Source organism: Carica papaya, chromosome 4 (genome assembly GCF_054855325.1).
Source record: "Carica papaya isolate Zhongbai chromosome 4, ASM5485532v1, whole genome shotgun sequence".
NCBI classification, from domain to species: Eukaryota; Viridiplantae; Streptophyta; class Magnoliopsida; order Brassicales; family Caricaceae; genus Carica; species Carica papaya.
This window is the reverse complement of record NC_142312.1, coordinates 2,322,930-2,337,339: the sequence shown is the minus strand read 5'-3', so window position 1 is coordinate 2,337,339 and position 14,410 is coordinate 2,322,930. Positions and strand designations below refer to the sequence as shown.

The window sequence follows — 14,410 nt, the reverse complement described above, 5'->3', positions numbered from 1 at the left end:
TGTAGAAATTTTAAAAGTTAAATAAATTTAAATTTTAAAACCACAAGATAATAATAATTTAAAAGTTTCTCTATTGGCTAAAAAATTAGTACAAAGTGACTTTGATTGAGTTATTAATAAAAAATATAAAATCAATATGTTTTACAAATTTATTTTTCTTCCTATCGCACGAAAAGATGAGTCTTATATGAAACTTACTTCTACCGGGGGTGGAATATCATAATTTGTTCTAAATTCGAAAATTAAAACTTTTATAAAATAATAAAATATTACGACTAAAATTATGGAGAACCCAATCAAATAATTAAATCTATAGTTGATATATAATATAAACATACACACCCACATATATATATATATATATATACACACGTTAAAACCCCTTATTGCTTTTTTCAGAATTTATTTATTTCGTACATCTAATCATTATTTTATCAACATAACATTAACTAATGTCTGAAAACAAGAATGTTCTTCAACTTTTACAAACACAATCTGTAACGGCCCCGGAAATATTAAAATGAAATGAGTATTTAAATATATCAAATGCGTAAGCGATATCAAAATTTCAGTTAACATCCCTTACACGAAAACCAAAAACGTACTTAAAATATAAAAGGTTAAACTAACTAAAAGAGAAACTCGAAAACAAAGCTATGAGTATGACTACAGAGTCTCTAGGCATCCCTTTCGTCGTCCTCCTGCGGAACGGGCTCGAGAACCATGTCTTCCTGATCTGAAATGGTTAAATAAGGAGTGAGCTACACTAGCACAGTAAGAACATCACGATATCTCACCGTCACGGAGGTAAAGGTGGGTAGAAAACACAAAGGACCCATGGAGCATGTTTTACAACAAATCCTTTTATTTATGATAAAACATTTACCATCCACTTACCTCGGTGGAATTTATGAAAACAATATAAGAAAAACAATAACATTATCATAATCATGGAATAATATAAGCTGTAAAACATAACACTTATCACGCCTCTTGTAATTCAATCATTATACAACATATTTTTTTCTCATTTACCAGCCTACTAGTATCCATGGGGGTCCATAGGGGTCCCGCTACCCGTTAACCTTTAACATTCATAATCAGTTTCCAGGGCCGTCCCCATACCACGTCCGGTATGGGCGCCAAAACCATAAACCTCAATACCCTGTCCGGTATGAGGGTGAAACGGGTCGTCCCCATACCCCGTCCGGTATGGGCGCCAAAACCATAAGATCTCCATACCCCGTCCGGCATGTGAGACCACAATCCCGGTAGGGTTCCCTATGGACCCGGTCCGTCCACCATCTCTCAGGATATCTAGTCAGGCTGACCCTCATAATACAATTATCAGTCTACACAATCTTTCATTTTCCTTTTCCTCAGTCAGCATCATCAATTCACATTTAAACAAGCAAATCGTAATTCATGCCAAACAGACAACATACAGTATCAGTCTTTCAGTCATTCAACCCATAATTAATAAAAACGTAGTATATACACACAAATCTGTAAAATGAACACATCAAACCTCATTTTGCATTTAAAGCTGTAAACAGGCCAAATAACAGTAAATCACCAATCACACTAGACTCGGGCTCCATTAGCCACCTTAAGCAATTTCACACATTCATTAATTCAAGAAATACCGTTTTTATCATTTTGAACTTTAATACCGTGATAGGAAATAAGGTGAGGGGTCCTTACTCGTTTCGGGGTCCGAACACGGCTTCACAGTGCGCCTACAGGCTGTCCCTAATTTTCCCTGAATTTTTCCCGGGGAACTGAAACGCACTACTGGTACCTGCACGTGTTCCAAAAAAAATCCCAAATTAGGCCCAGGGCCCCTTTCGGCCCAAATCGCAACTCCGGCACGGCGGCTCCGCCGTGCTCCGGCGACGGCGCCGCCGCTGGCGGCGGCGATTCGCCTCGGGTTGGCTGTTTTCGGCCGTTTCCGGCCGAATTCGGCCACACTCGCATCGGTCCCTGCGAGAAAACAACCCTAGGGCTCTCGGGGGGCCAAAAAATCACGGAAAAACGGAGCTTACCGGCGGCGGCGCTCTCGGGTGCGGCGGCTCTCCGGCGAGGTTCGTGTTTTGGTGATTCGGCTCCGGTCAACCTGTAGAGAAAAGAATGGTGATCACGGTGATATAAAAATTGCATCAAACGGAGGCCGGGAAGGGCCTCGTCGGAGGCAAAAACCGAGAAGGGGCGCGGCGGCGCCGCTGGTCTTTGGCCACGTATTCCGGCCGTTTAGCCGAGATTTTGGCTTCGATTTGGCCACAGGAGGAATCAACGTGGAAAAACGAGTCAGGGGTATGAAATTTACCTCGATCGGCGGTCGAAAATTTCCCCGGCGGGTGGCGGCGGCCGGCTTCTGGTTTGTCTTCTCCGGCGAGCGGCAGGCGGCTAGGGTTTGTGGTCTGGTGTGGGGGTTCTACTTATAACCCCTTGCCTTTTGATCTCAGCCGTCCATTTTGTTTTAATCTGGGCCGTTCGTTTTTGATTGAATCTGGACCGTCCGTGCGATTGCATCTGGGCATTCCGATCGCGCGATTGATCTGGGCCGTTCGATCGCGCCCACGCGGATCGCCAACGTGGCCCATTCCGGAGTGATGTGGTCTTGCCACGTGGCAGGCCCCGGTTGGCCGGGATTGCTGACCGGGCCTGCTGACGTGGCTGCCGACGTGGCCTTTTTTTTTTTTGGCCCCTTTTCTCCGGGCGCTACACAATCACTTTTCCTCGTATAGTATAGTTTATATTATACTTTCTTGACAAGTACTTGGTTTAATATTGATGCAGTATAAATTGTAACACCCAACATTTATTTATTTATTTATTTATAAATATAATTATTTATTAATTGAATTTAATTTAATTTATTTTATTTTGATTTAATAAAAATAATAACAATAATAATTGTGAAAAATTAGTTAAGGATTTAATTGAAAGTAATTTTAGAAAAAAAATGGTGAAAATTTGGGTTCTGGGTTATTTTTGAAAAAAAAATCGGAAACAAAATGTCAAAACGCAATTTAAAAAAATTGTACCACGTCAGATGTCCGGTCAGCAGTCCCGACCAATCAGGACGCGCCAGGTGGTAGAGGCGCTGATGCGGGAGGCCACGCAGGGGGAACCACGTGGGTGATCCGCGTGCGCACGATCGAACGATTGAGATCCAGTCTTGCGCGCACGGACGGCCCAGATTCAAAACGCGCATGGACAGTCCATATTGGATCGTGCACGAACGACAAAGATTAGACCACGCACAAACAGTTCAGATTGAATCGCGATGAACGGTCCAGATTCATTTCCTATTTAATCGCAATCAGACGATCCATATTAAAAGCAATGGACGGCCCAGATCAAAAGTGGATGAGTATAAATAACCCTATCCGCACCCAAATCCTAACCCTAGTAGCCAGAGCCCCTCGCGGGAGAAGATAACCCAACTGTCGGGGAGTCGACCGCTGCCACCTACCGTCGCACCGGAGTAATTTTTTACCGCCAAATGAGGTAAAAATTTCTCCTCTTGAACAAAATTCAATTTTAAACCCACTTATGGCCAAATCAGAGTAAAAGAACTGGCCAATTGGCTGAAAAATGCCGCCGAAGCTCAGCACCGCCGCCGCGGGGTGTTTCAGAAAACGCCTCTGATGAGGCCCTTCCCGATTCCCGTTCGATGTAATTTTTCTACCATTGTGATCACAGTTTCCTTCTCTACAGGTTGACCGAAGCAAAACACCCAACCGCAATGTGAGCCAGGGGAGCCGCCGCACCAGAGAGCCCCACTGCCAGTGAGTTTCGAATTTTTACGTTTTTTCTGCCAACTGAGGTCCCTAAATGTGTTTTCTCACAGGAACCGATACAAATTTGGCTGAATTCGACCGAAAACAGCCAACCCGAGGTCGGTCACCACCGCGGGCGGTGGCGCCGTCACCGAAGCACGACGGAGCCGCTGTGCCGGATTTTTTAAATTGGCCGAATAGGCCCTGGACTAATTTTGGGGTTTATTTGGGACATTTATAGGTACCGTAAACGCGTTCTAGTTCCCGAAGAAAGATTTAGAAAACTCAGAGACCGCCTTTAGGCGTAGTAACCATTTAGTTTTCGGCGTCAAATCAAGTAAGGACCTCTCACCCTATTTTCTATCATAGATGTGAAGTTTGAATAAATAATAATACGGTCTTTTATACAAATAAGATAAATATGCATAATTAATTACAGATTGCTAATGGAGCCTGAAATCGGATATTGTTCTCTGTTGATTCTTGTTGATTTATTTTACAGTTTAAAGGCATGATGATATCTAGTTTTAGAGTTTTAAATGTATGTATTACTATTTTACTTGACCACTGTGTGATTTTGGGATTTAAGATATGATTGTATTACCGGGTGCATGTTCATTGTTTATATGATTATGTTTAATTTGATAACGGAGATTAAGGATAAACATGAAAGGGATGTGATCTAATAAACATATAAGGTGACAGTATCACTAGATATCCTAGGAGATGGTGGACATATCGGATTCATAGAGAACCCTACCGTGAACGTTGTTTCATACCGGACGGGGTATGGAGACTTAATTATTTGGCGCTCATACCGGATAGGGTATGGGGACGACCCGCTTCACCCTCATACCGGACAGGGTATGGGGGCGGCCCTGGAATTAAGATTGTTGAGGAAAATAGTTCACGTTTAGTGGGGACACTCCTATGAATCCCCATGGATACTAGTAGGCTGATGAAACAAGAAACGGTGATGATTAGTTATTGTTAATGAATATGAATTTATGATATGTTTTATATTACTGATTGTGTATGAAGTTATTATCTGTATGATGTTATTGTCTTTATAGGTTGTTTTTACAGGTTCTCCAATTGTAAGTAAAATGAAAATTTGTTTTATTTTTAATAAATGTATTGGTTTAAAATTTGTACTCTATTGGTTGTTTTTTGTTTTCTACCAATCTTTACTTTTGTTGTGGTGATATAGTGTGATGTCCTTACTGGGCTAGTGTAGCTCACCATTTTTTTAACCATTTTAGATCAGGAGGATCCGGTTCCCGAGCTCGATACTTTATAGTTTCATTTATTTTTTTCAATTTCTCGTATCTCTTTTAGAGAATTTGTTCCGTGATGTTTGTTAGTACTTTTGAGTTATCGTGTAAGAAATATTAACCTTAACATTTATCTCGCTTCTGCACTCAAATTATTATATGTATTTTTCTTTAAATTTTCGAGACCGTTACATAAATAAACACTAACGAGTTGAATACCAGACATAATCATAAATATTAGATATATCTACCATAAGAGTATATAAATTTTTAAAATTAAAGTTACTTTTACTTGAGAAAATTGATTTTTTAAATGTTTAATTTAAATATATTTATATTTATTTTAATTGAATACTCTTTATTTTGTAATTTAATTTATTTAATGTAGTTACAAATTAAATATTTTAATGTATTTGATTTATTTTGTCAATAATGTATTATTTATATTAAATAAATTATTAATTTAAATAATTTGTTAAGATTTTAATAATAATTATTATGTGGGTATATATAAAATAAAAAAATAGTAATAAATTCAGTACGATTACTAAAAATTTTATTAGTATACAAGTACATATTGGCTGAATCTTAAAATTAATGTAAGTTAATATTTAACAGTATTAATGATTTAATTTGTCAATGTGTTAATAAAATTATAATAATTAAATTGTGTATCTTACGAAAAAAGAATAAATAAGTAATGGAGAGCGGACCGGACAGGTGTTAGGAACCAGGGTCTTTGCCTGCCACGTGACATGGTGTGGGCAATTGTGCACGCAAGATGCTTCCCTGCAACGCAATAAAACTTCTCTCACCCCGTGAACAAAAATAAAAATTCATTACCTTTCAATATTTAAAAAGTGCACTGTACACAATTATCTTTTAAACTAAAGTTTTAGCAATTCAGTCAAGTATGGTGGAATCATCAAAGATTTTATCTTTTCGAATTATGTATGTAACTTATTATATGCTCGTAAACAAATAAAATATGTGTAAGAACTCTCGAAACTTTTTAACAATATTAAATATATCGAAATCAATTATAATTTATTTATTCTAATAAATTATTTATTTAAATAAAAGAAAATTATGTAAATATTTATTTTAAATTTCACTATCAAATTTTACGAAGAGTAAAAGATATCAAATTGGAATAGGGTGGGGGCCCCCAAAATTTTCTTATAGAAGTAACATAAGAGAATGATCAACTATGAAACGAGTTGCAGTGCTCTTTACTGATGTTGCACCACGCCATGAAAAAAGTGGAGTGAAAAAATTTTCAAGGCTGACGTCAATAAATTTATAATATTTAATTTAAAGAATTTATAATTTTAAAAAATATTCTGCAATAATTAATATTCAATCTATTTACGGTAAATTAAAATAAGGAAAAAAAAAAACTTACTCCACAAATATTTTTTTGAAATATGAATAATAATAAAAATGCATCTGAAAACTTGTTTGATATGCAGATTATCAGTTTATTTATCTTACATTTTGTTTATATAAAAATATATTAATTTAGTTGTGTATTCATTTTTGTATTAAAATATTCAATTTTAAAATTTATTTTTTAAATAATTGAGTATATATATAAGAAGCTAATTTATTACATTATAATAATAATGTAATAAATTAAACAAAATTACTAATCATATAACTTGTAATTTTATATGTTTATGGTGGTCTAACTTATTATATTTTATTTAATACAATAAATTTAATTTATTAGCATATTATTAATTTTATTTTAGTAAATTTACTATATTTATAAAAAAATATTTTATAACGAATAAATTTTTTAACTTATAGTAATTACAATAAATTATAAATTTTTATTTATTATTGTTTATCTTTTACTTCAGTTTAAGGAGATTCTCTCATCCTTCATTGATAAACTCTCTCTTTTCCTTACCCTAATAATGTCATTTCCATCCCCAAAAAATCTATATAAACAGTGATATGTATCATAGCTAACCTGCACATACAAAATAATTTAGGGAAACTCTAAAGATCTATTACAACAAGATTGTAAATCCGGACGTGATCTTAATGGTAGAGAAGAAAGACAGAAGCTACAACACAATGGTTTTAGTGCAACACCACTCAGACTGAAACACAGCCAACATCGAACTTAAGACCAAAGAAAAGCCCCCTTCCTGATTCTAGTCTGCCTAAATTCATAACACTAACTACAAAAATCAAACCGAACCTAAAAAATTAAAAGAGAAACACGTGTATTTCCTACAGCATTTCTAGGTACAGTAGTCAAATAGGAAATCAGAGAGAAACGGACCTTAGGTGGGAGTAAGACGTCGAGGTCGGCATCGGAAGCTCGAGGAAACTTATCGCGGAGGTTCCGCTTGAGCTTCTTCCTGAGTCTCTAGTGAGATTTGGTCTCGACTGCCTTCTTGAACATTTTGAGTTATTATAATTGAGATAATCACAGTTAAGATTGTTTTTGATTATATAATATATATATATATATGTATATAACCGGCTTATAAATCAAACAGAACGTGTCCACTGCTCGCAGTCGATTTAAGGAGAGTGAAGCTTAAGGGGGAGAGTTCAGTTGTGCGCGTTTTAGGAGTCGCGAAGCTTCTGGAGAGATGTGTATTTGCAGTACCTGCGTCCTGTGCTCACCGCCGTGTGCTAACCACTAGGCACTTAGATATATATATATATATATAGTCTCACGAGTCACGACTCTCGTGATCTTGATTGAATTTCGTTTCGGTTCTTTTAAAAAGGTTATAGAGAAAAATGTAGAATGATATTGGTTCTTTAATAATAATAATAATAATAACGGAATTTTTTTTTTTTTTTTTTTTACAATTTATGAAATCTTTAATCTACAAAATCGTCAAAATTTAATGATTTTTTGGGAAAAAAAAAATCAAGGGTAAAAAATTACTTATCCTTAATTCAATAACTTATTTATTCACTCATTATATAATATTATAATAATAATATTTAGTATTATTCAAATCTAGATCCTGTAATTTTTATATTATATATACAATTCAATTTTTATTAATTTAAGTAAAAATATTAATTTTGTGTTATGATATTATAGGTTTTTTTTAAGTTCTTCTTAATTTTAAATTTAAACATTCATGTTTAGAGATATATTTATTAGAAATCAACAGTTTTTGTATAAAATAATTAAAAAGACAAAGTATTGGGTTGTTAAAAAAATTATATATTTTAAATTATAGTAGAACTGATATTAATAATAATTTCCTAAGCTGTTGTTGTTATAAAAAAAAATTCAAATCAAACCAGATTTAATAAATTCAAACATACAATCTCATACTGAATCAATAAAAAAAAACAAAAGTGTACATGATTCTATTATAAAAATTTTAATTACGTCATATAGTAGATACTTCTGAATCAACACACTGTCTCAAAAATTATTTTTTTCTAGTAACAAGATTTTAGAAAAATAAAATAAATTCGGAGAACGTAACCGCCTATTTATTTTGACATACTTTTATATTTGTCATTTTACCAATCATAAAATAAAAAATTATAAAAATATTATCCATACAAATTAAATTTATACATAAAATCCGATGCATTAAAGTTCAATTCTATTTAATCGTATTTGATTACTTTTAAACGAACTTATAAATCGATAACTTATTATTATATATAAGAATGTCATAAATCTCCATTCAAATTTAATTTTCAGCAATTTAGACGATAACTAAAAAAAATTTAATATTTTATCAGTTATTTCACATATAGTAGAACAAATGTTAAGAGAGGCAACAAAACCGAAATTGAAGATTATAAGCAAAAAGATATCAGGCGGAAGAAAATTAATGGAGTTCAAGTTTAGCCTGAAATTTTTTGACTCCCTGCTTGGTAGAGCGTTCAAGATATTTTCACACATTTCTATAAACTGCCAATTCCGTGGAGGGGTAAGAACTCTATACTGATAGTAAGTAAATGGTAACAGTACAGCTCAGTAGTAAGAAAATCATGGAAGAGCTTGTACAACAAAGCCTCGTGAGAGCCAAGATTCCAAAACTTAAGCTTACAAGAAACACTGCAATACCTCTGTTCTCCATCGATGAATGATTCTCCTCCATCTTTTCAACCTTAAACCTGTAAAAGTTTTAGCACAATGATTAACACCTTTGCATAGATAAGAAAAAGGAACTTTCACAGGTGCAGAAAAAAAAAAAACCCTAGATCCACCCACACCAAACTCCTTTATTTCAGGAGAGGAGATGTAGGTTAGGGATTAGGTATTCCAATTTCCGAGCAATTACTCAATATTTTTTCATATTCCACTTTTCTGTTCATATTGTCCCAGCCAATCGTTTCCCAACGTTCTTGAAAATGTTAATAGAGAAGCCAATCAACTTAAAACAATCAAATTATGAATGTTTCGTACTTGCTTGATAAGAATAATTAGACTATTTTCATATATGCCATTAGCCATTCAAAAATTACTGTGGGTGGTCAAAATCATAAGATTTCACAGACCATGTAGAAAAACAATTATTCTTACGGTTTTGATCTTCAATCTTCATGGTTGCCCGTTTTCTTTGGAACGGTATCCTGTTATACCCTTTCAATTTACTTTTAATAGGCAAACACTGACAATAAATATGTTTTAAACAGATAGATGTCGAAGTCCTAGAAGACAATTAATTCATTTCCTTTAATTATTAAAAGAGATTTCGTAAAGAAATTTCAAAAAGAGCAATAACTAGTACTGAACAAACTCAAATAAACATGTATGCTGTGATAATTAGATTTCTTCACCAAAATACTTCCATTGTGTAAATAAAATTGCCATTAGTAGACAAGAAGATCAAGAAACCTGAGAAGGGCAATGTCCTTGCGAAGAGTATGTAAATCAGAAGAATCACGCGATTGCTGGGCAATAAATTCATCAACATCTTTAGCCTGCAAAGAGGATAACATCAAGAATTGAAAGGGAAAACAGGAAAGAAACCAAACACCCAAAACCAAATTAAATCATAAATTCACATACCATGTTTGCCTGAGTGTCGAAAATATTCTTTACATCCGATCTTATCCTTTTTAACAGTAAAACTTCTTCTTCTATATCTTTAGCTAGTTCTGTTACTATATTCCCATATCTGGAATTCAACTCTTCTATGTATCTCTCCAGCACAGACAAATTTATGTCCAGGGACCGGACTTTCTGCAGTAGTATTTTAAGAACAGCATCCCCATGCATCCTACTAGCCTGTTGATGATGAATTTCCTCAACAGGATCTGGAACATTATTCGTCTTCCCAACATCATGTTTAGTAATTGAACTTTCCACCGAGTAAACAGACTCTACTTCTGCACACAATTCATGAGAATGTACATCACTTTTCGTGGACTCCGATGGGAAAGATACCTGCTTATTGTCACCAGTTCCTTCTTGAGGTCCAAATAAATTATTTTGAGCAGATATCAAATCCTCCAGCATGCGCTCAACAGCATCCACCCCATAGACTTCAACAACACTTAGTGTACAATAAAATTCTGACCCATAATGACTCAATAGGTTGAACTTTAAGTATCTCACCCATTTTGGCTCTTGGAGAACAAACCTCTGAGCATGCTTCACATTTGCAGCAGTAAAATTCCCAAGACTAACCCACGTCTCTGTTGGATAAACCAGACTGCCAAGCAACTCGAAATCTTCTAAATTAGAGGAATAATGTTCAAAATTTGCTATATCAATTGCGTCTACTAAAGTTTCCTCTGAAAGTTCTATAACAGTAAATTTCTCCTCCGTCGAGCATGGATTTCGAAGGTACTTGTCTTTGTCTCTGCATAGGATATTAGAGGCACCCTTTGCTTCCTTGTTAAATGACAAGACCTTCGCTCCCTTTGAAGAAGAAGCATAATTGTACTCTTCCCCACCAGGCTCCACTCTGTGTATTACACTCCCAGGCTGTCCGGTTCCAGATTTTCCTTTGGAACTGAATGTTTTGGTCCTGAATTCATCAAGTCCAGTTGGCACAGCACGAGACAGCCTATCAGACTTCAGAGCATTCTCCTCCGAGTTAGTGCCCGACATGGCACAGTCAACCATATGATTTGTGTTTCCTTCACTGGCAATTGGTTCACCACTCCTGGAACCTTTATCTTCATTGACTTTTGCACGGGAATCTTCATTGTTTTGGGGACATGCAGTTCCTTCTGATGGATTTTTATCGGCAGGATCAGAATATTTTTGTGCCAGCTGAGACCCATGCCAAGTTGATGAACCAACTGGAAGCACTGCAGATGCATCTATATTTAAACAAAAGAAATTAGTGTCTGATAAAAACTAAACAGACTGTGAGGAAGAATAACCTGAAAATGAATCACACGAGTTCATTAGATTTCCTAGGCAAGGGAACTAGACAAAGAACAATACGAACATGATAAAATCAACAAGGAAAAGCAATCTTTTAACAAAGTTTCTCTTAAAAGGGGCAGAAGAAGAGAGGTTGGTCTCTTATTTGGGAAACTGAAATGCATGCTTGGAGTATTTTATTGCAATCTTACCTCTGTAACCGTCACCATAACTGATACATAAGCTCAAACCGAACACAAGGCCCCATAAAACAAACACCGAGGAAAGAGATACTTTGTACAAGCGATTTCTTCCGGTATTAGCCTTTTCCAAAGCTCTTCGTTGCAGAAGAGCTCTACATGATCTTTGCATCGCACTTCAATCCAGTACAGTGCAGACTATGGAATTCTGAGAGAAAAGATTTCCCTCCACGTCACCTGTAGACGAAGCCCCTGGTATTTAGATTAGATGCTCTTCAACATGAAGAGGAGCGAGAAATGTTAGCTTGTACATTCAGCTAACTAGTTGTAAAGTTGAAAGGTAATGAAACTGACTGAAAGAGTATTTTTTCAGCTACAAATAGCAGTAAATGAAGAAGGAAAAAAACAGAAAAATTGTAATATTAATTAACTTACAAGATATGAGCCCATAATAAACCATGTTTCACAACAAAATGAAGTAATTGGTAAAAGAATTCAAAAAAGGTAACATGAAAGACATTATCTCTAATTAAGTTAAAATTAGATTGTAAATGAATCAGGCATCCATAACCAACTACAACATGGACTAGTCAATACCGTCAAATCATCACCAGAAGCGAAGCAAAATCATACTAACCAGCAAGAATAATGTTCCAACAAACTGATAGTCAAATACATCAAATAACAGCAAGTGTGAACTTAATCCTAATAATGCCAAGAAAATTCAAAGAAAAACACTGAAGTTCTAAATGAAGAAGTTTCCACTATATTGCATTTGCACGAAGAGTAAAAGAAGACCCAAAATGAACATATAGAATAAACCCCCCGTCAAACCCAATTCAGAATCACTTAGGCTAACTTTTTTCTTCGTCTACTCAAGTGTAACAAATAAAATTAACAGATATTTATTGATAGATAAAAGAGCGACAAAGACAGATTCGAAACTTGGTCAACTTCGAAACAAAATCGAGTTTAGGATTAACGCAAACCTTGAACTATCTACATGAATAATTCAACAAATTCAAGTGGTGATTGAACAGAATTCAAACGCCAAATTTTAGAACCAATTCAAGACGATTCACATAAGAAGAAAAAAACCGAAAGAGAAAACATACCTAAACAACGCAGATCAAAATTAGGCTAAATCCAAACGGATAAAACAAACAGGCAATAAATTCTCAACCGTAGATAGTCGAGGGAAAGAAGAACTTCTCAAAGCACCTGAAAATCTGAAAAAACGAGTAAGTCAAATTATCTTCAACCGTTTTCAGAGTGAAAAAAACGGAGATCAGCGAACAAATCCAGAGAGAAAAAGAAGCGCCCCCCATCGAAACAAACGGCGTCTGTCGGTCGATTCTCTTCTCCGTCCGGGATGTCTTCAGGACCCTTCTGATGGGGTCTTGGAATAACGGCATTCTTCTCCGTCTCCCTCTCGGATTTGAAAAACACTAACCGCCTTCCGGATACTTTGTTTTAACTTTTTAACTCGAATTTCACTTTTTACCGCTCTATTCTTTCTTCTGTTATTGGATCTGGTGAGCTGAAAAGCGGTAAATTTGCGACTGTTTTTTAGTAGTAGTTTCGCTTTTGGCATTTTTATTATTTTTATTTTTATTTTATAAAATTAAAATTTGCATAAATTGAACCTTAAATTATAGTTTTGAAATCACTATATGAAAGTAATTATTTTATTTCATCCAGAATCTAAAATTTTAATTAATTAATTAAAATTAGTTTAAAATTATTCGTAAAATATTCTAAACGTTTTATTTTAAATTTTTATTAAAAAAATTAAGTACTTGAAACAGATAAAAATATCATGAATTAAATATTAAATTATAATAAATATCATAAAAATTAAATTAATAATGTAGTTTTTATTTTTATCATCGTAAAAATCTTCTTTTTTTTTTTTAATTGTAAGTTTAAGTGCAAAACCTTAAATAAAAAATAAAAATAAAAATATTAACTGACAAAAGGACAAAAAGAAAAATAAAAAAGAAATTGTATACGTTCCGAGACTTCTTTTAAATTTTGAAACACACAAAAGGAGAATATTTGCGTAACGGTTCAAGGTCGGTGACGCGCCACGATGATGTAACAGCATCAGTTTGGCGCGGATTTCTGGTTAATTTCGATTGGGGAAATGCTAGCGTAACATGTATGGTATTTTATGCCCTAATCTATTTAATTCAATTTAATATATTTTTTAAAAAATTAAAATACGTGTTTAAATCGTATCAAATTAAAATTCGTCTGAACTCTACCTTTATATATATATATATAATGAAATTTTTTTCACAATTCTATTCTCATTAACTTAATTTATTCCCTTCTTATTTACAGCCATTTTTTTAATTAATATTTACTTAAACATTTAAACGACCATTATTATTATTATTATTATTTATAATTTTTTCAATAAAAATGTAATATTTTAAAATATGGGTCTAACCCAATTAATTCTAAATTCTTTAAAATAGTTGAAATAAAGTCCGTTATGATTTAATTTATAGTGATAAATTTATTTGAAATATAAATTTATATATTTTAAGATATTAATTTATTTTCGTATTTTTATTAATAACTTAATCAGAATTATGTTTGCTGAATTTATTGGTCGTTTTAATTTTTTATTATATTATTAATAATTATACCCTTCACATAAAATAAGTTTTTATATGGGAGGGTGCATAAATATCATTTGTTACAAGCATTCCTACATTGAAACTTCCCAAAATATGTCGTATAAGAAAAGTTCGAGAACCTACAAACTTTTGGGAACTTTCCCCATCAAATGAATTCTTGCCGGGCAGGGTGTAATTT

At 34.1% G+C, this 14,410-nt stretch overlaps 1 protein-coding gene and 1 long non-coding RNA gene across 5 annotated transcripts; both read right to left on the bottom strand.

Annotated features, from left to right (window-relative positions):
- Window positions 1-5,593: 5,593 nt before the first annotated feature.
- Window positions 5,594-7,699, bottom strand: LOC148266189 (uncharacterized). The gene is made up of 2 exons (XR_015818742.1): window positions 7,356-7,699; window positions 5,594-5,848 (listed from the first exon to the last, which is right to left on the bottom strand). It is a non-coding gene; the product is annotated as an uncharacterized LOC148266189 (long non-coding RNA).
- A 1,076-nt stretch (window positions 7,700-8,775) lies between these two features.
- On the bottom strand, window positions 8,776-13,040 carry LOC110822144 (SUN domain-containing protein 4-like). 4 transcript variants are annotated; one of them, XM_022052158.2, is made up of 5 exons: window positions 12,700-13,040; window positions 11,597-11,857; window positions 10,077-11,338; window positions 9,903-9,988; window positions 8,776-9,178 (listed from the first exon to the last, which is right to left on the bottom strand). In XM_022052158.2, exons 2-5 carry the CDS (start codon window positions 11,754-11,756, stop codon window positions 9,001-9,003), a joined length of 1,686 nt encoding a protein of 561 aa, XP_021907850.2. In that variant the 5' UTR covers window positions 11,757-11,857; window positions 12,700-13,040; the 3' UTR covers window positions 8,776-9,000. The 4 variants fall into 4 exon arrangements, with proteins under 4 accessions (XP_021907850.2, XP_021907849.2, XP_088073415.1 ...); XM_022052157.2 differs by having other exon boundaries at window positions 11,597-11,821; XM_088217289.1 differs by having other exon boundaries at window positions 12,806-13,040.
- Window positions 13,041-14,410: the final 1,370 nt, after the last annotated feature.